The 19,110-nt window shown below is 54.2% G+C and overlaps 2 protein-coding genes across 7 annotated transcripts in view; one reads left to right on the top strand and one right to left on the bottom strand.

Moving 5' to 3' along the window:
• Window positions 1–1,932, top strand: part of FKBP15 (FKBP prolyl isomerase family member 15) — a 28,032-nt gene extending 26,100 nt beyond the window's left edge. For 3 of the 5 annotated variants that reach the window (XM_054084263.1, XM_054084260.1, XM_054084264.1), the window contains one exon: window positions 169–1,931. In XM_054084263.1, the coding sequence (XP_053940238.1) occupies window positions 169–243 (75 nt within the window). In that variant the 3' untranslated portion in view covers window positions 244–1,931. Of the gene's footprint in view, window positions 1–168 lie in introns of all 5 variants that reach the window. The other 2 variants (XM_054084261.1, XM_054084262.1) reach the window with 2 other exon arrangements.
• Window positions 1,933–5,276: 3,344 nt separating this feature from the next.
• Window positions 5,277–19,110, bottom strand: part of LRSAM1 (leucine rich repeat and sterile alpha motif containing 1) — a 29,981-nt gene continuing 16,147 nt past the window's right edge. For both annotated transcript variants that reach the window (XM_054084073.1, XM_054084072.1), the window contains 13 exons: window positions 18,948–19,087; window positions 18,454–18,498; window positions 16,929–16,999; window positions 16,090–16,189; window positions 14,912–14,999; window positions 14,134–14,208; window positions 12,518–12,598; window positions 10,248–10,343; window positions 9,545–9,643; window positions 8,637–8,768; window positions 8,130–8,211; window positions 7,257–7,405; window positions 5,277–6,754 (listed from right to left, as the gene is read on the bottom strand). In XM_054084073.1, the coding sequence (XP_053940048.1) occupies window positions 6,629–6,754; window positions 7,257–7,405; window positions 8,130–8,211; window positions 8,637–8,768; window positions 9,545–9,643; window positions 10,248–10,343; window positions 12,518–12,598; window positions 14,134–14,208; window positions 14,912–14,999; window positions 16,090–16,189; window positions 16,929–16,999; window positions 18,454–18,498; window positions 18,948–19,087 (1,284 nt within the window). In that variant the 3' untranslated portion in view covers window positions 5,277–6,628. The remainder of the gene's footprint in view (window positions 6,755–7,256; window positions 7,406–8,129; window positions 8,212–8,636; window positions 8,769–9,544; window positions 9,644–10,247; window positions 10,344–12,517; window positions 12,599–14,133; window positions 14,209–14,911; window positions 15,000–16,089; window positions 16,190–16,928; window positions 17,000–18,453; window positions 18,499–18,947; window positions 19,088–19,110) is intronic.

Raw genomic sequence — 19,110 nt, 5'->3', positions numbered from 1 at the left:
CCTGGGATTACGAAGCCATCGTGTGGAAACACACAAACTTCAGCAATGATGTTTCTTGATGTCATCTCCTCAAAGCTGATGGAGATCTCAGAGCCAGAACTTTGCAGCAATTACTGCATACTGGGAAGCTGTTAAGACTGATGCGTTTCCCTCTGGTTTGACTTCCAGAGCATGAAGGGGCGTCCCCCTCCGGCTCCGCTCTTTGGCGATGATGACGATGATGATCTGGATTGGCTGGGATGAAGAGCCGGCTGGTGAGCCTGTGAGCCCTCTCCTCTGGGCGAGGCCTCTTCCTGTGCGCGCAGCTCTTGACAAACGGCGTAGGTGGGACAGTTGTGACCAGCCAGGGCCTTCTCAGGCTCTTGCGCTGCAGAGCTGGTGGCTCTTTCTGCCTTCACAGGCACCCAGACCCATCCCTCTGACCTGGCAAAGATAACAGAGATTGGGGACAAGCTGAAGGCAACAACCGGACTTACAGCACGTTTGGATCGCTGTCCTCCTCCTGTCAACTGTTGATTCCTTAGTCTGAACCTTTATGCAAATGTGAACTCCAAGTGCTTCAGAACGAGTCTGGCTGGACCCCGCAGGCGGTAATGACTTTAACAGACTAAAATCTCTCCTCCTTCCCCAGGAAGATCTCCTTGGAATATCCCTTAGTCCCAGCGTGGCTCCAAGGGACTCTGTCCCCTCTCACCATGTATGAGCCGTGCGTGGTGGGAATGTGCAGAGCCCCCCGGCAGGTGTTCCCTGCCACGCCAGGCTCCGCTTGCGGAAGTCCCAGCACCAAGGGGGCTTGTGGGTGCTGTTGTAGGGTTGGAGCTGTGGCATGTGGGACGCTCGCTGTCCCCTCCAGGGGCACGTGGTGGCCGTGCTGAAGGGCAGGGCTCCGTGAGACCCATGCTCCGAGCACGGATGGAATTGCAGCTGTGGGAAGCTGCAGCCCCAGCTGTTTGTAGGTCATCCCAAAGCTCAAACAAATGGTTCACAGCACAGCCTCTGCCACCAGCTCTGCTCTGCTCGGGGCCAGAGGGGAGATGATTGATTTGTTGCAGGGTTGTGTGTCACGGGCAGTGATGCGGCTGTGGGATGGGCTACCACTCAAGAGCGTCACCGCAGGCAGCCCAGCACAGCTCCTGTGCCTTCTTCTCTGCTGCTGTTTAACATGACCCTCACGGCACGAGTTCAGACTTTCTGAGGGTGAGACAGAGGCCGCAACGCAACCTCAGCCGGGCCCTGCGGGGCAGCCAGGGCAGCAGGGAGTGACTTTGCCATCAACATGGGCCAAGAAGGGGGAAGCAGGGAGCGGTGGCAGCTGGATGAACGCCTTGGGTTCCTCAGAGCACTTCTACACAACTTAAAACTGTGAGCAGTTTTAGTGTCTTTAAGACAAATAAACCCTCTGTCGCTTAATGGAATGGAAGTGCTTAAAGTGATTCCACTGCGGTTTAGTTTCTGCAACTGCCTGTTGTCATCCCTGAGCTGAACTTGATCCATGTTCTCCTAAGGGGGATTCCTTGGGAGGAGAAAGAGCACTGGGCATCCCTCGGCTGGAGGGCAGCAGTGGGAGGGATCCCTGCCCTGCACCAGGCAGGATGAATGCAGCCACAATTGTGGATGAGACCAAAGCCCAGGGCAGAGCTGCCCTGCAGCCGCTTGTCTCGTGGGGTGAAAGAAGCTGTGGGTTCCTGGGGAGCCACTCCAGGACCAAAGCCCTGGGCTGTTATTCTGGGCTGGATCTGGCAGGCTGAGACCCGGGTTCCCCAGGGCTGCCCTGCCCTGGGTGTGGGCTCTGCACCCCTCTGGGCAGGGTCCTGGCCAAGGCCCTCCCTCATACTAATCCCTTCCCCTTCTGGTTCCCCCTTGCACACAGGCAACTCGAAGGATTTGCATTTCACTTCTTGAACAATAAAGTGCAATTACACCTGTATTTTTGCCTTGCATGGGCTTTGCTGTTTCTATGCACTTGAGAACTGACAGCTCTGACTCAGACCAGGACTAATTTGATCCAGAATCTCTTCCAGATGTGTTCCTCCTGTCCAAACCTCTCCTGGGAAAGCAGAGCAGGTCACTTTGTGCTGTGAGGTGATCGTGATGTGTGCAGGGGAGACCTCATCACCAAGTACCAGGAGAGACAGAGTGTCTGTCCAAGAGGATGGAGACTCCCTATTTGCAAGGAGTAACATGGAAAAGACAAAGGGGAATGAGTATAAGTTGTTCCTGGGAAGATTCCAATTGGATTAGAGAAGAACATTTCTTCCCATTGGAACTGTGATGAAACATTGGAATAATCTGCCCAGGGAGTGGTGGGTTCCTCTACTCTGGACTCTTAAGGTTCAGCTCGACAGGGTGCAGGGCTGTTTCATTTAAACCATACATCGCCTAAAAAGCTGGACCAGATGATCCTTGAGGTCCCTTCGAACCTGGTGTTCTGTGACTCCCTGGTTCTCCCTGGAGCTTTAGGGGAGAGGTGCTGGAGGCTTTTTGTAGGGCTCTGTAGCAGCCTGGCCTCTCCCGGGGGGCTCTGGATGCAGGAAGGTGCCTGCTAAGCTGATGTCCCAGCTCCTAGCGGCTCCGCTCTGCCTGTGCACAGGGGCTGTGGAGCAGGAGTTCAGATTTGAACCCTCTCACTGACAAAGCCGGTCTCCTACGCTGGTGTCTCCCTGATCCTGTAGCTCCCAGGTTTTTATGGCTTGGTCTCAGGCCCTAAAATAAACTGTTCTCCGTGCCCTTGTGCCACAGGAACAGTGAATGTGGGAAGCTCTGAGCTCCCCGGGAGGCAGCAGGTTCTGGGGGAGCTGCGGGCTGCCTGTGCACAGGAGGGGATGACCTGGAGAGGGGTTGCTGGGGGAGGATGGGGCTCAGCACCTGCTTCTCCAGGGGCTGGAGGAGAGGAGAGACCCCCTCCACTGTGCCTGAGCCCCAGTTATCGCACCCGGCCCCTGCCCTGTGTTGGCCTCCATGCAAAACTCTCCCTACCTCGAGCACACGGAAAAACAGCCGGAGACAGCGCTGGGCCAATGTCTGTCTTTAATGTCTCATGTCTCTGTGGGGCTGTGTCCTGCCCCGCTGCTGCATCCATCTCTGGACCCTACATCCCTCTGCAGACCCCGCTCGTCTCTAGGAGAAAGGGCTTTCTTTAATCGCTTCGGAATGGTTTCGCCCACGTTAAAGCTGGATGGGCTCCTTCCCATCCCCGTTCCCGTGTCCTCGCTGCCTGTTGAGCCAAACTGCAGGGCAGCTCAGGGAGTTTTCCAGCCTCCAGGATTATCTGCACCTCCCGCCGAGCTGTTGCTGCGGGGTCTGGAGGAGCTGGGAACCTTGTGAGCACAGCGCGAGCGCAACCAGACCCCGGGGGGTGAAGGAAACCTCTGCAATAAGTTAATTTTTAAAGAGTCTGATGCCCCGGGGCTCGTGGGGGGCAACCGAGCGTCCCGCAGCCCCCGGGCTGCACCCTGCGAGGTGCTGAGCCCTCTCCCTGCCCACTGAGCCGTCCGTGTCCTGCAAAGTCCCTGAGGCACCGCAGGGTCCATCCCGGCTGCGGTTTCTGCCTCCAGACCTACTTGAGGAAGACGAGCAGGAAAAAGGTGGAGACGATGAGGATGAGGATGCCGGCGGCGAAGCCGAGGCGCAGGTTCTCCATGGAGGCGAGGGGTGGCTGCGTGTCCAGCACGAGCCCCCGCCCCGGCAGCCCCAGCACGAAGGTGCCCGGTGCCTCGGAGCCGCGGCGGAGGCCACAGGGGGACACCATGCCGCTCACTGTGAAGACGGGGGCGTGAGCCACGCATGCCACCTCCATGGTCATGGAGCGCGCTGAGGCTTGGCGGGGGGTACCGCTGCCTTCCTCTCCTTCTTCCTCCTCCCCAAGCGGGATCCCTGAGGCCAGCATTGTCCTGGGACCACTCGGAGGCAGCTCAGGCACCAGCGTCACCATCCTGCAGAAGGGGCAGCTGATGAAGGCGACGGTGGCGGTGTGGCAAACCAGCTTCCGCAGGCAGCTCAGGCAGAGGGAATGGCGGCAGGGCAGCTGCTGGGGGGCTCGGGTTCCCCCGGCGCCCCACGCCTCGTAGCAGATCCCGCACTCCCCGCTGCCCTCTGGCCCCACCACCATGGTGCTCCAGGTGAGCACAACGCAGCCACCGCGGCTTTTGAAGCCGGGAGGTGGGTGATGGCTGTGCCACCCGCTGAACTTCAGTCCAGCCCTGGGGTGCTCAGCAGGCACCGGACCGGCACATGCTCCTCCTCTGCTGCTCTGGGAAAGGCGCTGCCCCCAAAAAAACCTGTTTTTCTTTCCCATTTCCCTTTAAAAATCCATTATAGAATCATGGAATGAGTTAGGTTGGAGTGGACCTTATAGATCATCCAGTTCCAACCCCCTGCTATTATATCCTTAGCATTTCCCAAGCACAATGTGTTGATATTATAATTATTGGTATTTTATTTTAAGCTGAGCTCACCAGCAGCGGCCAACAGCTCTGCCGTGCTTTCATTTCACACCAGACCTCGGACACACGGCATGTCCAGCATCCACCACAACTATTTCCAAGGTCAGGCTGACCTGGATGTGTCTGTCAGCATGTCCCAACCTGTCAGGTCAACCTGACCCTTGCGATGGTTGCACTGAGCAGCACAGCTTGAGGTTGGATGTGGGCACACAAGCACTAGGATCATCCTGGGATAACACCGGGTATCACTCCGTAAGGATGATGCTCCGGCTGTCATTGTGGCCCTGTTGAGGGCCCATCCTGCAGCAATGTGTGGCTGTGGTGGCCTTGGGGACAAGCTCCGGGAACAGCTGGTATGTGTTTATTTACTGGCAGACAGGAGACCTTGCCCTGAGCTCCTCTCACCCATTACCACCCCCCCAGCACGTTCTGGGGCACAAAGGTGATCGGCAATCCCAAGGGGACAGAATGGAGGGGAACCACAGGGCTCTCCTCCCTCTCCAGCCGGACACGTGGGGCTCCCAGCACGGTCCCTGGCAGAACAGGGGAAGGAGGAGGCTCCCTGCAGGGCAAGGGCTCCGCAGCGGCTGGGACACCACGCTCCATGTCCTGGCAGTCAGCACCCAACTGCTTCCTCCTCTCTGATCCTGCGACGCATGGCCGTTTGCACCTCGGACACGCGAGGGGGAGCAGGGAGAGGGGGCTGAGCCCCTCCGCCAGCCTCCTTGCCTTCATTCGAGCATCCCCGACAGGGCTCCCCTCACTGCAGCCCAGTCGCCACCTCCTCCACGTGTGACCTCTTCCCACATCCCCATCCAAGCACCCAGCAAGTCCCTGGATGGCATCCAGTGGCTCCCACAGGCTCAACACGATGGCAGGGGCTGCAGCAGGGACTCATCCCCGGGCTGACCCCGAGGGCTCAGTCACTGTGGAGTCACTGCTGGCAGCACCAACCACCCCACAGGGCCGTGCGGGCGCGCACACACACAGGGCGACCCTAGTGAGGATCCGGAGCCTCTCATTGCTTGGAATTCCTCAGGGCTGCTCTGCAGCAACACCTTTGGAGAAGACCATGATCCTCCAATTTTTCCCAGTTTTATATGGGAGAGGAGGTGGAGACACGGGGAAAACTGGGCACACGGTGGCTCTGCCACCGCTCCACAGCCCCCAGCTTCCAAGCATCCTCCCCTCCGAGAAGGAAAAAGGCAGCAAACGCTCGCCAGCAGAAACCAGCTGCTTTTTAATGCTCCGGGGACTGCAGTGGGACCGGGCTGGCGTCTGCATTTCATACTTCAAGGTCAGGAGCCAGACAAGTGATGGGAATTGTTACTTATTAATGACAATGGAGACCTTCCCACATGCCACCGCACAGAGGCCATGCAGAGCTGCGCTGCACGGCCCCAGCCTCCCCGCCCACTCCCCACCAGAGCTGTCGGATGGCAGCAACACTTTCTGCTCACAACCCCTGGTTTTGGGATGAGGAATCCCACTGAGCTCCCTCTGGCCAGAGTGGGATCCTTGAGTCCCAGATCCGAGGCCGCTGCAGGCTCTCCCCAACAGCAGGAGGATGAATTAGGGGTCAGGGAGCTCCTGGCTCTGCCCTGGCACCCATTGGCTGTGGCTGCAGCCCACCAGTGCCCCACAATTGCTTCCGTGGGTCTCCAGAGAAGAAGCCTTTGGCATGAGAAAGGTGCAAGGCACTGTCAGCACTCCAGAGTATTGCACTGCCCTGGCCGAGTCCTCCCATTCACCTACTGCCAGGCAACGGCTCAAGGAGGAGCTGCAAGGTCACAGTGGCCTCAGATGTGGCACCAACTGCGTCCCTGCTGAGCGAAGGGCATTTTCTGAAGGCAAACGCACCTTATCCAGCGAGGAGAGGGCAGAAATGAGCCCAGTTCTATCAGCCAGCGCTCCCAGGCGAGAGGATGCTGCTGGGCAGCAGGCAGGAGGACAGGACGTGGATGAAGAGGGAAGCCAAGGTGGAGGCTGAGAAGCCATCAGGGAACGTGGAGGATGCGGAGAGTGGTGGGTGCAGCTGGCAGCCAGCGCGGGGCCGTGCAGGGCGGGCAGTGCTGGTCGTGCTGTGCGAGTGTCTCTTTACTACTGACACGGAGTAGAAGAAGGGCATCGCCCTGGGAAGGGGTGACGGAGGCAGTGCCAGGCAGGGTCGCCTTCCTCCATCCTGCTTAGCAGCTGTGGAAGATGCGGATGCGCTGTGTGACATCCTTGCGGCACAGGGGACAAGTGTGCAGCCGCTCGCAGCAGGTCTGGCAGCAGCAGACGTGGCCACAGGGCAGGAAAATCATCTGGGTCTGAGGGAAGAGACAGAGGAGAGGACATGGAGAGTGCTTCTGTCTCCTAACAGTCATCCCAGCACCATGGTACTCCAGCACAGAAGGAAACGAAGCTGGAGGAGCTGGGGATCCTCCGGGGGTGTCACAGCATGGGAGGCAGAGTCCCACACCCCGAGCTCCATCCAAGGGCACAGCCCAGTGTTGTGTGTGGACGAGGGTCTGGGCTGTGCAGAGAACAGGAGTGAAAGGGGCCTCAGGGCGGAACACAAGGATACGGTCAGGGCTCAGCCAAACAGCCCCACCAACGCTTCCCACAGCTGCTGTGTGGACAGACTGGCCCAGGAGCTCAGCAAGCTCCGTCCCAGGCCTTGCCCTGCCCTGTCTCCCTCCGCACCGTGCGCAGGAGCTGGAGGGACAAGCATCCAGGCACTGCCCAGGGCCAGGCTGGGGATACAGACACAGAGGGATGTGCTGGATCCTGCCCTCACTGCACCCCCTGCACCCTGTGCTGGAGTCTCACCTCTCGCTCCATGCAGACGACACATTCTGACTTCTTCTCATCCCACTGCAGCAGGGGAGCCGTTGGGACCATAGGGCTCGGAGCCTCCTCAAAGGGAGCACTGGGTTCTGGGGCTGCAGGGACCTCAGCATCCACCTTCCTCAGCAGCTCTGCAACCACAAGCAGCAGATCTGAGCCCGTGTGAGCCCATCTCCCCACCCAGCACGCACGGGGATGGCTGCGGGCAGATGGGTGTTCGGGGCTTCAATAAATCACAGAATGGTTTGAGCTGGAAGGGACCTTAAAGATCATCCAGTTCCATCCCCATTCCATGGGCAGGGACACCACCCACTGGATCAGGTTGTTCAAGGCCTCATCCAACCTGGCCTTGGACACCTCCAGGGATGGGGCAGCCACTACTTCTCTGGGCAACCTGGGCCAGCTCCTCACCACCCTCATCGTAAAGAATTTCCTCCTTTTGTCTAGTTTAAATCTTCCCTCTGCAATTTAAAGCCATTCCCCCTCATCCTATCACTCCATGCCTCCGTAAAAAGTCCCTCCCCAGCTTTCCTGGAGCCCTTTTCAGTACTGGAAGCTGCTCTAAGGTCTCCTCGGAGCCTTCTCTTCTCCAGGCTGTCCTCATACAGAAGGTGCTCCAGTCCTCGGATCATCTTTGTAGCCTCCTCTGGACCCTTTCCAACAGTTCCAGGAAGTTGATGGAAAAGATGACAAGTAAGAAAGCCCAATCTCTGCCAGCGCTCCCTGCCCTGCCTCTCCTCCTCACACACCAGCCCTGCACGGCTCCGCTCCCCGAGGCAGACACCTGGCTCCGTGGATCTCTCCGGTCAAGGCCCAGGTACCTACTGCAAGCATCAAAAGAAGAACTGGTGGTACCTGGGATGGTCTCTGCCACAGCCAGGATCTCCTGAGCTCGCTTGAGGATGGCACGCTGCAGGCCAGCCTCTGCCACACCGATCTGTGGAGCAAGAGCAGGGCTGTTAGCTTTCAGAGCAGAAAGGAGGAGACTCATGTCCCCATGGGGACACTGCAAACTCTTGGGCCTCGTTGGCAAGACTTGGCCATGCCAAGGGAAGCACCTCCCTCAGGCATCAAAGCCAGAGAAGAGAATCCTCCCTGGTGCTATTATGGCACAAAGAGCATTTGAGGGAAAAAAAAACCAAGAGCCAAGCTACATCTCACCCTACAAGGGCTCAGGGAGAGCTCTCACCTACTTGGATGGGGCACAGAGCAGCACTGGCACCTCTCCCTGCTGGGAGGCAATGCTCCAGGGTCACCAACACTCCCTCCTGCCCGATCACAGGCACAGCCTAGCTCAGAGCAAGGGCAGGCTCAGTCCCAGCAGTCAGTCTCATCCCGTGCTGTGTGTCTGCTGTCTCGTACCTTTTCCAGGTCACTGGCAGTCATGGTGCTGAGTGCTTGCAAGGATATTCGATGATGTGCAAAGACTGGCACATACTGTTCTGCAGACAACTCAATTAAAAGGTTCACCAGCTGCCGCTCCAAGCCCTCCTCCTGCAAAACACAAGCGAGCTCACAGACTTCGCTCTTGAGAAAAACATGGGGACGTTCCTGCCCTCTGCCCTGCTTAAAGTGTTTTGCATCTCTGAAGGCATCAAAGCTCAGAGGCCCAACCAGGAGCTCTCGCTTCAGGCATTTTATGAGCACAATTCAAAATGTTGTGTTTTGGAAATGATGAAACATAACCGTTTTCGCAGCCAATGGTTGCAATAGCACCTGCTCTGCAAACTCGAGCTGATGTGCAGCAGGGGCAGAGCTCGGATCCATCCCTTTGTGGCCAACCCCACAGGTGTTTTAACAGCAAAGTCCCTTGCTCAATGTTAGGGCAGGAACTGAAAGGAGCTGCTGCATTCAGACAGATTTGCAGGGATCTTTGGGGAGCCAAGCGGAGCTGTTTGAGGTTCAGCTGGAACAAAAAGCTCTGCTTTAAAGGTGCTCAGTGTCCTCTGCTCCTGGCAAGCAGTTTGGTGGTAGGATGGCAGCTCTGGCTGGCAGAGAGCTGAGGTATTGGCTTCTCGTGGACCTGGGCGGCCCCGAGACCTCCAACATACAGGAATGTGAGGGCCGTTGGGCAGCTCCACTTGGAGCACAATGAACTCAATGCAAGGCAGCTCAGGGTCACCCCTGGCTTGTCAGCCTCTGCAAGGGGACTGTGTGCTGCTCCCAGCCTTCGCTGAGCCCGGGTGTCCAGGCAAAGCTGCCTTTGCTCTCGCCCCATGCTCTGCGGAGCAGAATGCAGCTACAGTAAAAGCATTGACAGCAGCAGCGACCTGGAGTTTCAGGGAGAGGGGCTTCTGGTTCAGCAGGCGCTGGTACTGGATCAGCCAGTAGTTCTCCTGTTTGGTTTCACTCTTTGCCTCCATTTCCAGCTGAAAAGACAAACTCATTCACTCAACAGCCCAAGATAACATTGCAAGTGGTATTTAAGGAAGCTCGGGTTGGACGTATTTAAGGAAGCTTGGGTTGGACGTGTAGGAGGGGAAACCAAAAGCCTGGGCTGAACAGGGCCAGTTCAGAGCGCTGCGACAGGCACAGGTATGGCAAGACGGGAATTTCTGGCCTTCCTGCAGGCTGTTCCCACTTTGACCCCACCCCAGCCAGCCTAAGGTTGTGCATCCCCTCCAATCCTTTGCCCCAGACACTGGAGCCTGGTCTCCCAAAGCTCAGGAGAGTCTGGAGGTCTTCAGGATTACAAGACCACACACAGGGCCTTTGTGGGATTGTGTTCATGCTCCCTGCAGCTGTCTTTCCTGATTATAATGGTGGTGGTGGCCCACGTTGCACCAGGAGCACTAACTGCCCCTCAGAGCTCATGTTAGCACTTTCTGAAGTTAAATGAGCCTCTGGATCTGGACACAATCCCTGAGGGCCCTCTTTACTCCCCTTTGTTCCTGTGCTAACCCATGGGCTCTCTCCTTGCAGTCAGCCCATGAAATTCCTCATCTACGGCACTTAATTAGGAGCCTTCATTACCAGTATTTGTCGCAGCTCTTGTTCCCTTTGCTTCTTTTCTTTGAGCAGCTGCTGCAGCAGGTAGCCAAGCGCTTGGCGTTGCTCTGTGATCACCCCCTGCAACAGAAGGACTCTGGCATCCACACGTACCACACGGCTGCAAGCAACCACTCTACCCCGTTTTTCCAGCAAAGCACTTACCATCCCCGGAGCAGCCACAGCAGACATGGAAGCCCTGTGCTCCACAGGCCCTCAGCCTGGCTGAGCAGACAGCCTGAACCCTCTCCTAGCAGCTGGCATGGCAGCCCCAACCTGAGCCTGTTTCTTTTGGTCCCACACAGCCCGTTATCTGGTGGTGCCAATCCCCAGTACGTCCCCAGACCATGCTGGCCTGCAGCAGCTCTTCCTGGTGCCATCAGTCAGTCAATGGCACCACAAGTGTTCATGATTCCCCTCCTTAACTGAGAAAGACCACCTGGACACAGGTCTAGAAGCCTGCAGGCAGGCAGGACAGCTAAGGAAGCAACCCATGTCTTTGGGAAGCGTGCTTTCACTGGAGTCTTACACCAACCACTGCCAGGTACCAGGGCGAGGAAAGTCATCACGGCAGAGAGGTGATTCATCTCAGGAACGTCAGACCCTGTGGCGTCCCTGCACAGCCCAGTCCCAGCCAGCTCACACCTGCTGGGAGGATTATTAATGGAGCAGAAGCCAGCAGTCACTGGCCTAAAAGCCTTCAGATAGCCATGGGCAAAGGGACAAGATGTTCAAGCGCTGACCTCTTAAAGAACTGTGAGGAAACTTTCATTGATTCCCATCTGGATCCTACACAGTTAAGGTCCTCTGTTCACACAGAAGACGGAAATGCCCTCTCTCACAGGCAAAGCTCACCATTAGCTGATCAGAGATGCTTTGCCTTGATGGAGGCAGGGAAACTCTTTTGTGCCAGAGAGACAGTGACATGTGGGAGCTGCTCCAGGTGAGAGCCCAGGCAGCTTCAGCTAACCTCAAGATGAGCTCTCCTGCCCACCCGCACTGCAGATCCCGCTAGGATCACTCTCCTCCAAACTAACCTTGCAGGAGACCTGTGCAAACACCTCCCTTTCTCAGGGTGCTTTAGGTCCTTCCCACTTTCCAACAATTTATCAAGTTGTCCATTACTAAAGCACCTGTAAATTGGGGGAAGAAGCAACTCTCTGCTGTGTGGGACGGATCAAGCAGGACCGCAGAAAACCTGCCAAAGCACTTTGTGGACACTGCCCGCACTTTGGGGGTTCAGTCACTGCAGGGTCCCTTCGGGCAGTAGACTGCAGAGCAGGTGGGGGGGATCAATCTGTCTTACACTGTTTCCTGATGTCCAGTGCTTGAATGCCAAATCTACTGTGCCTCCTGCTGGACCACAGACAAGTTCTACAGCAGAGACTTGCTTTCCGCACTCCTCTGGAGCTGCCGTCACCCACCAGGAATCCCCCAAGTCCTGTGGCATTTGAGCTACACGTGCCTGGGGTTCCTTCATCTTCCCTGCATGAACTCGGGGCAGTCCCCACCATGAGACCTCCAACACCGCAGTGTTATACGGAGGAGCTGCATGAGTTAAAGCAGTGTAACCCAAATCTTACACTTCAAGGTGTCCAAGCAGCCCTGTCCTACGCCAAAGCACACCACTCTGTTGGGTGCGCTTCTCCTGCAAAGCATATGGCGCTCGCTACCAACTTCAGGCTGACTAAACAAGTGACCTAATCTGGCAAACAGCACACACAAGAAAACAACTGATGCAAAAGCATAATAACAAAAATGCAAAGCCAAGCTGATATTCATACATGAGTGACTGCTGAGGAAGTCAGCCCAACGAATGGTGGGATGATGGGCAGAGCAGCCTGGGAGACGAGGCTGGGAAATGAACGGGGAAAGCCAACAGCCATCACTGGCAGGTATTTAACAACGAAACACAACACAACAATGTAGGAAGGCATGCGATGCATGGCAGGCAGGCGTTTCTGGGCCAGCCAACAACTGGATCGCAAAATCCTTCCCCACCCACCAAACCTGGAACTGATCAGTGCTATCAGGACTCATTTGTCTCTCCCCTCAAAATGCACCGAGGTGTTTAAGAGCAACAGCAATGTTCCCGCTACACCGACAAAGAGGCTTTTGAGGCATCCTGTAAGTAAGCACTCTTCTGACTAAGTATAAAACCATCTGGCAACTGCATAGAGCAAAAGAAGCAAGCGGAGCTTTTGCAATCCCAGAGCAGAGAGAGGGTGGTGGGGCAGCCCCAGAGCCCTACATACCTGCAGCGTCTCTGTGTCCAGTTCTTGCCTCTTTAACTCCAGCTGTGTCAACTGCAATAACTCTGTTTCTATTAATTTAATCTAAACAGAAGATGAAACATTTTTTACTGACATTTGAAATGACTTTAATTTATGCTCTTTTCAGATGAGGTCTGACTGCGGCCCTGGAGGGACGGCACTACAGAGCTGCCCACAAGCCTGGGGATCCTGCTAATGCCCTTCTGTGATGCTTTTAGGGTCAGTCTTTGTCTTCTACCTAAGGAGCTGTGTCCCCTGCTCTCTAATTGTCTCTCTACACTAAATACCTCCTGTTCAAGTCTAGAAGCACACTGCAATCAGTTTGTTCAGCCAACCCTTTTGCAGCCACTGTGGAAGGCAGCAACTGATTGTCAAAGTCCTCCTAGAACCACGGCTCAAACCACCGATTAACTAGGGCAGGGTCCTGGATTTGAGATGCTCCAGCAAATCCCATAACAATACGTGCTCTTTCAGGTAGGGCAACTGAGACACAGAGAGGTGAAGTGAGTTGCCCAAGATCCCACAGCAAAGCCAAAATGACAGCCCAGCTCACCTATCAGCCAGGCCATCTACCATCCCCAGGCCACGCTGCTTAATGCGTGCCCCTAATTACAGAATTCCTGCTGACACCGGGGCTCTGCCACAGGCGGTACCCAGGGCTCCTGCCCGCCCACTGCCTGTGCACGATGCTGGTGGGGTGGGCTGGATTTCAACAGCAAAAGGTCAGCCACGGTATCAAGGAACGAACACTCTTTGCTTATGGAGCAACTGCAAGCAAACTGCAGGGCTCTTTTTGATGAACTCAAACATTGGAGGTTGTTAGACTCGTCTCCTGGATTGCCCATCCATAATCCACAGGCTTCTCACAGAGATTGATCACCAAGTGACTCAATATATGCAAGCTCTTAAACCTTTCTGCTACTGTCAGATCAGGAGAGGGAAGATTATGAAACCCTGTGTTAGAAACCAGCCACCCATCTTTGCGCACCAACAACCGCTGCTTTCCCATCTTTGCACACCAACCACAGCTGCTTTCTCACCTTTATGCACCAACCACCACTGCTTTCTCCCCCAGCTCTCGCTCTCCCCCTGACTATTGCATTGCACCCTCTGCAGAATGGAGTTCAGAAAGGCAGGCTGAGGATGGGAACAAAAAGGTGAACTTATGGCTCAAGGTGCAGTTCCGATGTGCTGGATGGAGATGCAGCAGACTCATGTGGAAACAGCAGCCCTGCTAAGTGCAAAACCTGAAGGAAATCAGTTCCAACTGCAGATCACGCCACAGAGCCAAGGCAGGTCTGTCCTCTAGTGACCACTCTCCAGCACTTCACCCACATTAGCGCTGAGATGATTGAAGCAATGGCAATTCCATCCTTTCATGAATCTAAACCTGCACTGACACTTCCTCCCACGGAGCTGGGAGACTGTAGTTTAATCAGCACTGCCCAACGCTGTTACAGAGCTCTCGGCAATACCAGAGCTCTTCGTTTCCTCCAGACCCTGCTCTATGCTCACAGCGCTTTGATCTTCCTCAGCGTCTCACTGAATGGTGCTATGAGCTGAGGAGCTGGCTGTTCTTTCTTCTGATGCTGACTCACCTGGTTCCTGATCTGCCGGTGCATGAGATCCTTCTTCACTTGGAGAGCTTCAAAGGCAGCTTTCTGCATCTCAATCTACAGGACAGGTAAAATCCTGCTGAGTGAGGTTGCTGATGCAGCTGCACATAGGCTGAGAAGCCCTGTTCCCTCGCAGTGACTCATATACAACACCCGAACAGCGCTTACTCCAGGCAACAATGTCCTGATCACACCATGACTTAGATCCCACGCTCCCAAAAGGTACAACCCACTTTACAGACAGACAACCAAGTTATTTTCACCTTCAAACACATATTTTTAATGCTCTGTGTACCACACCTCTCCTTTAACCAGCACTGAGCATCCAGGCTGTGCAACAAGGCACGGCTGCCCAGCGCTTCTGCAAAACAAGCTGCAGAGCTCCCAGGTCCAAAAGGATGTATTCAAAAGGAGAAGCTTCCTGAAAGCAGCCTGCCCCAAGTCTCCCAGGAAATCTGCACTTCCGCCTCAGAATCCTCTCTCATTAGTCAGCAGACCAGTTTTGCTTCCCACGGTCTGTGCTGCTGACTTTTCTGAAAATTTGCTGTCTAGTAAAAAAATAAATACATTTTTCTTTCCACTGCCCAAGTCCGCTTGTTAGAATACCAAAGATTCTCAAGGTTTAGCAGGTAGTGTTAAATAAAATAACTTCTGCATGCAGCCCAGCCCAGCTGCCATTGCTCCTGTGATCCCCTCTCGATCCTGCTTTTATGTGCAGTTGCTTTCTCTTCATTTCCCCCCAGATTGCTCCCCTGCCTACCTGCTGCAAGATCTGACTAACAGCTTTGTTCTGATCCAGCTCTTGCCAAGCCAGGATTTGCTGGAACTTCTGATCCATCTCGGCTAGGCTGCAAGAAGATGGATTTGACACAGAGTTACTGCTGGGTCTGAGACTCTTGACATAAGCAAGAGGAAAAGCACGCAACAGGGAATCCAGGAAGGGAGAAATTTGGTATGGACTAAGATTTAAAACCACCTTCCCTACAACCAAACCTGCACCACAGGCCAAGCCAGAGCAGAAGCATCGCTGCCTGCCTGTGTACAGCTCAAAGTCCAACAGGCTGCTCAGGTGATGAATTTGCATATCAGTATTCTGCACTGGAAAGGCTGTGTTGATGGAGACCCAGGCAGTGTGGCCACACACCGCCTGCGCTTGCAGCCAGGACCATGTCTGCCCACTGCCCTCCGCTGTGCGGGTCACAGGCGCACAGAGTTGTTTCTGTTCAGTGCCAGATTAAAATGTCTCACCTTCTTGTAAGCAGAGCAGGACAGAATGCTCTCTGCACCTACAGCAATGCAAGAACCCTTATGTGTATACAGGCAGCATCCTTGAGACAACGCTGGGAGGTGAGGAAAGGAGTTCTGTGCTAGAGTTTGACACTGAATTGTCTAACAAAACAGGAAGACAATCAGTCTAATTTCATGCTCCATATTTAGTGGAACGTATAAAGTAAAATAAACAGTGTAAAAAAAAGTGATAATTGATCCACAGTATGATTAACACGCACATTCTTGTGGCTAGAAGGTGGTTCATTTAAACAAGCTCGACAGTTTCTTTAAACTGCCGGCTCTTACAAAGCTGTCCTGCTGCATTCCAGAGGCTGCAGGAGCTCCTGGGTGTATGTATGAGGGGACATCTAAATGAGATCTTAGGAAGAAATGCTTTCCTGTGCGGGTGGTGAGGCACTGGCCCAGGTGACCCAGAGAAGTGGTGGCAGCCCCATCCCTGGAGGTGTTCAAGGCCCGGTGAGATGGGGCTTGGAGAAACCGGATCCGGTAGGATGTGTCCCTGCCCATGCCAGGGGGCAGAACTGGATAGACTTTAAGTTCCCTTCTAATCCAAACCACTCCATGATTCTATGGGAACCACAGCAAGGACTGCTGGAAAGGAAGGGGCTTTAGAACAGCAACACCAGCCCCAGACACCTCCCACTGTACCTGGAGCAGGCCTGGTTGACAAGGTCTTGCCGACGAGCCTCGTAGGTCATTTGGATAAACTTGTTCTTGTAGGTCTCAGCCAGCATTTGTTGCATGGCAGCTAGGAGACAGAAGAGCTGTCAGTCTGCATCAGAAGTGGGTGTCTAGAACAGGCACTCATCTACCACTGCTGCTACAATCACTTGCAATTAACAGCACCTTCTCTCTCCTTTCCAACCTGTCCCTGCTTTTTCCATTTCATTGCTTTCAAAGCAGACTCATTCAAGCTGTGAGAATCATAGCCATTTATTGGGAACTTGGCTGAGCAAACTCCACCCTGCCTGTGCTTGGATCTCTTCAGTGCTTGGAGGCGGCCAGTCAATGCCTATCAACCCTCTGCCCGCCCCACTGCGAGTAACCCATCCTCAGGGTGACAACATACACACCATTGCCCTTCAATCCTAGATCTGTTCATGGTCGTTGTGAGCAGTCAAGGCTTCCGAGCACCATTCTTGCTTACCATATGCCTCCTGCAGTCAACATTTGCTTGGCCCCTCTGAAATGCCAAGCATTTTATGTGATTATATCCAGCCTCGCAATCTCCTCATGCGACATGTTGGAGCTACACAAGGAGCAGAGCTTGCACCTCAAGGAGAAGCAGCAGTAAGCTGAGGTGGGAGCAGCAGATCAGCTATAGTACAGGTGCACTGCAACCCCCTGCAGCTCTGCCCCACTGCACCAAGCAAGGCAGCAAGACTGAGTGCATGACAGAGCATCTCCCACGTGTTTGTCTCCTACTCAGTGCATCTCCAGAGGAAATTCCTTGCATCTTATCACCCCAAAGAGTTGTCTGGACTTACAGGCCACTTCCCTTCTGCGCAGATGCTCCGCCTCCTCCTGTGTTATTGCCATCAGCTGTTCCATCCTTATTCTGCCAAACAAACAAGACCAATTCAGGCACTCCTTCAAACAAGCACTGTCTGTCTCACTTCCCCACCCATCCATCTCAGACCCCAAAGGCTGGGTAGATTCACCCTGCCACCTGCTCAGGAAAGCCATATGCGTATCAGAGACACAAAAGTCCAGTGATTTCTTGGTGAGGAACCTCTAAGTCTCTGGGAGACAATACAAATTTTACTCAAAACCAAGTTGCTTCTTAGAGTTGAAAGCCAATCTTTCTGAGAAACAAAACAATGTGCACACGCTCTTACCAAACACAGTGCCAGTCCGTTTTTTATTTCCTTTCTCTCAAGGCTGCACAAGTGCTCTAAAACTGACCTAAGTGAGCAGCACCAGTGAAAACAGCAGCCTGGCCTCCATCCCCACCTCCCCTGTCCTTGTCCCAGCACAAACACACACAACGCCACTCAACACAACAGGAACCGGCATGGCTAGAAAACTATCTGCCATCCAAAGGGATTATTTACAAATCCATTTATTTATTTATTTATAAATCCAAAGGGATTTATATTACAAGTCTTACGAGGAGCGGCTGAGAGAGCTGGGGTTGTTTAGCCTGGAGAAGAGGAGGCTGAGGGGAGACCTTATTACTCTCTACAACTACCTAAAAGGAGGTTGTGGAGAGGAGGGAGCTGGCCTCTTCTCCCAAGTGACAGGGGACAGGACAAGAGGGAATGGCCTGAAGGTCCGCCAGGGGAGGTTCAGGTTGGATATCAGAAAAAAATTCTTCACAGTAAGAGTCATTGGCACTGGAACAGCTGCCCAGGGAGGTGGTCGAGTCGCCTTCCCTGGAGGTGTTTAAGGAACGGGTGGATGAAGTGCTGAGGGACATGGTTTAGGGAGTGTTAGGAATGGTTGGACTCGATGATCCAGTGGGTCCTTTCCAACCTGGTGATTCTGTGATTCTATTTTCAGCCAGGTCAGTGTCCCCGCCCAGTTTACTGTGCCAAGGCACAAACGGTTGGCTGAGGGGAGGGGGCAGCATGCAGGCAGAGTTGGGGACAACCACTTTTGGTGGCAAAGCCATTAATGCTCGGAGTGTGCACTGAATGGCAGCATTGCTTTAAACATATTCCTCCCAGTCTGCACATATTACTGGATCACCTTCATAAACATCTTGCTTTCCAACAGATGCAGGACTTCTGTCGGTCCCTGATAGAGGGTTTGTTCCCAAACATCTTAGCTAGGACCATTCAGAGATAAAAAAAGAAGTAAAATCCCCATTCCACTGGGTTTGCCAGACTTGGTAAAACCAGGCAAGTAAGTCCAGTGCCTTGCCTCCAACAGTGACCAGAAGCAGCTGCAGGTGAGCGATGAACCTCCCCTGACTGGTGGATTCAGACTGCTGGCTCTGAAAGGAAGGTCTCAGCCTACTCCCCAGCTTCTTGCACCTTTTCTAGAAGAGCTGATTTCAAGGAGACTCACCTCTCATTCTCCAAGGATTTCAGAATGTCTGAACTTTGTTTTTGCCTAAAAGAAAGATAAACCAAAAGGTTTTCATCAAGCTGAGCAGGACATCCTACTGTCTCAGAGGGCAGAAAATAACTTTGCTTCTCATGCACAGAAGAGCAGCTTTAAGCAGGCTGTGAACCTTCCTTCGACACCAGCCCAGCAGATCTAGGCAGTGGTCCCTTCAACTACTTTGAATATACCCCTTCAACGAGGAATTCAAGTGTTTTTCCATAGCACTGCAAAACCCCCACAGCACACATACATCTGAAATACTGTTTTTAAGGTCTCAAATTCTACTTCCTTTAAATGGGACTTTGGCAGTTCAAAAACTAAGGCACCTCCTGCAGCTGTTGATCCTGACCAGCTCCATAACACTCCGAAAGGCCAAAATGAACCGCTCAGAATGGGACAAAATAACACAAGCCCCTAAAGGACAAAGATCACTGCAAGACTCCCTTGGATTGCACCTGTGGTTGTCCTCTAGCAGCTTCTGGATACGGCTGGTAATGCCTTGCTCTGCTTGCTTCAACTGCTGCAGCAGCTTCAGGCGCTCCTCCTCCAAGTAGCGCTGGTGCTTTGACAGACCCTCCTCCAGCCTCAGCTTGTCCTAGGCCAAAGCAAGAGGGAACC

Source organism: Cuculus canorus, chromosome 19 (genome assembly GCF_017976375.1).
Source record: "Cuculus canorus isolate bCucCan1 chromosome 19, bCucCan1.pri, whole genome shotgun sequence".
NCBI classification, from domain to species: Eukaryota; Metazoa; Chordata; class Aves; order Cuculiformes; family Cuculidae; genus Cuculus; species Cuculus canorus.
The sequence above is the reverse complement of the archived record's forward strand: the minus strand, read 5'-3'. Positions and strand labels throughout refer to the sequence as shown.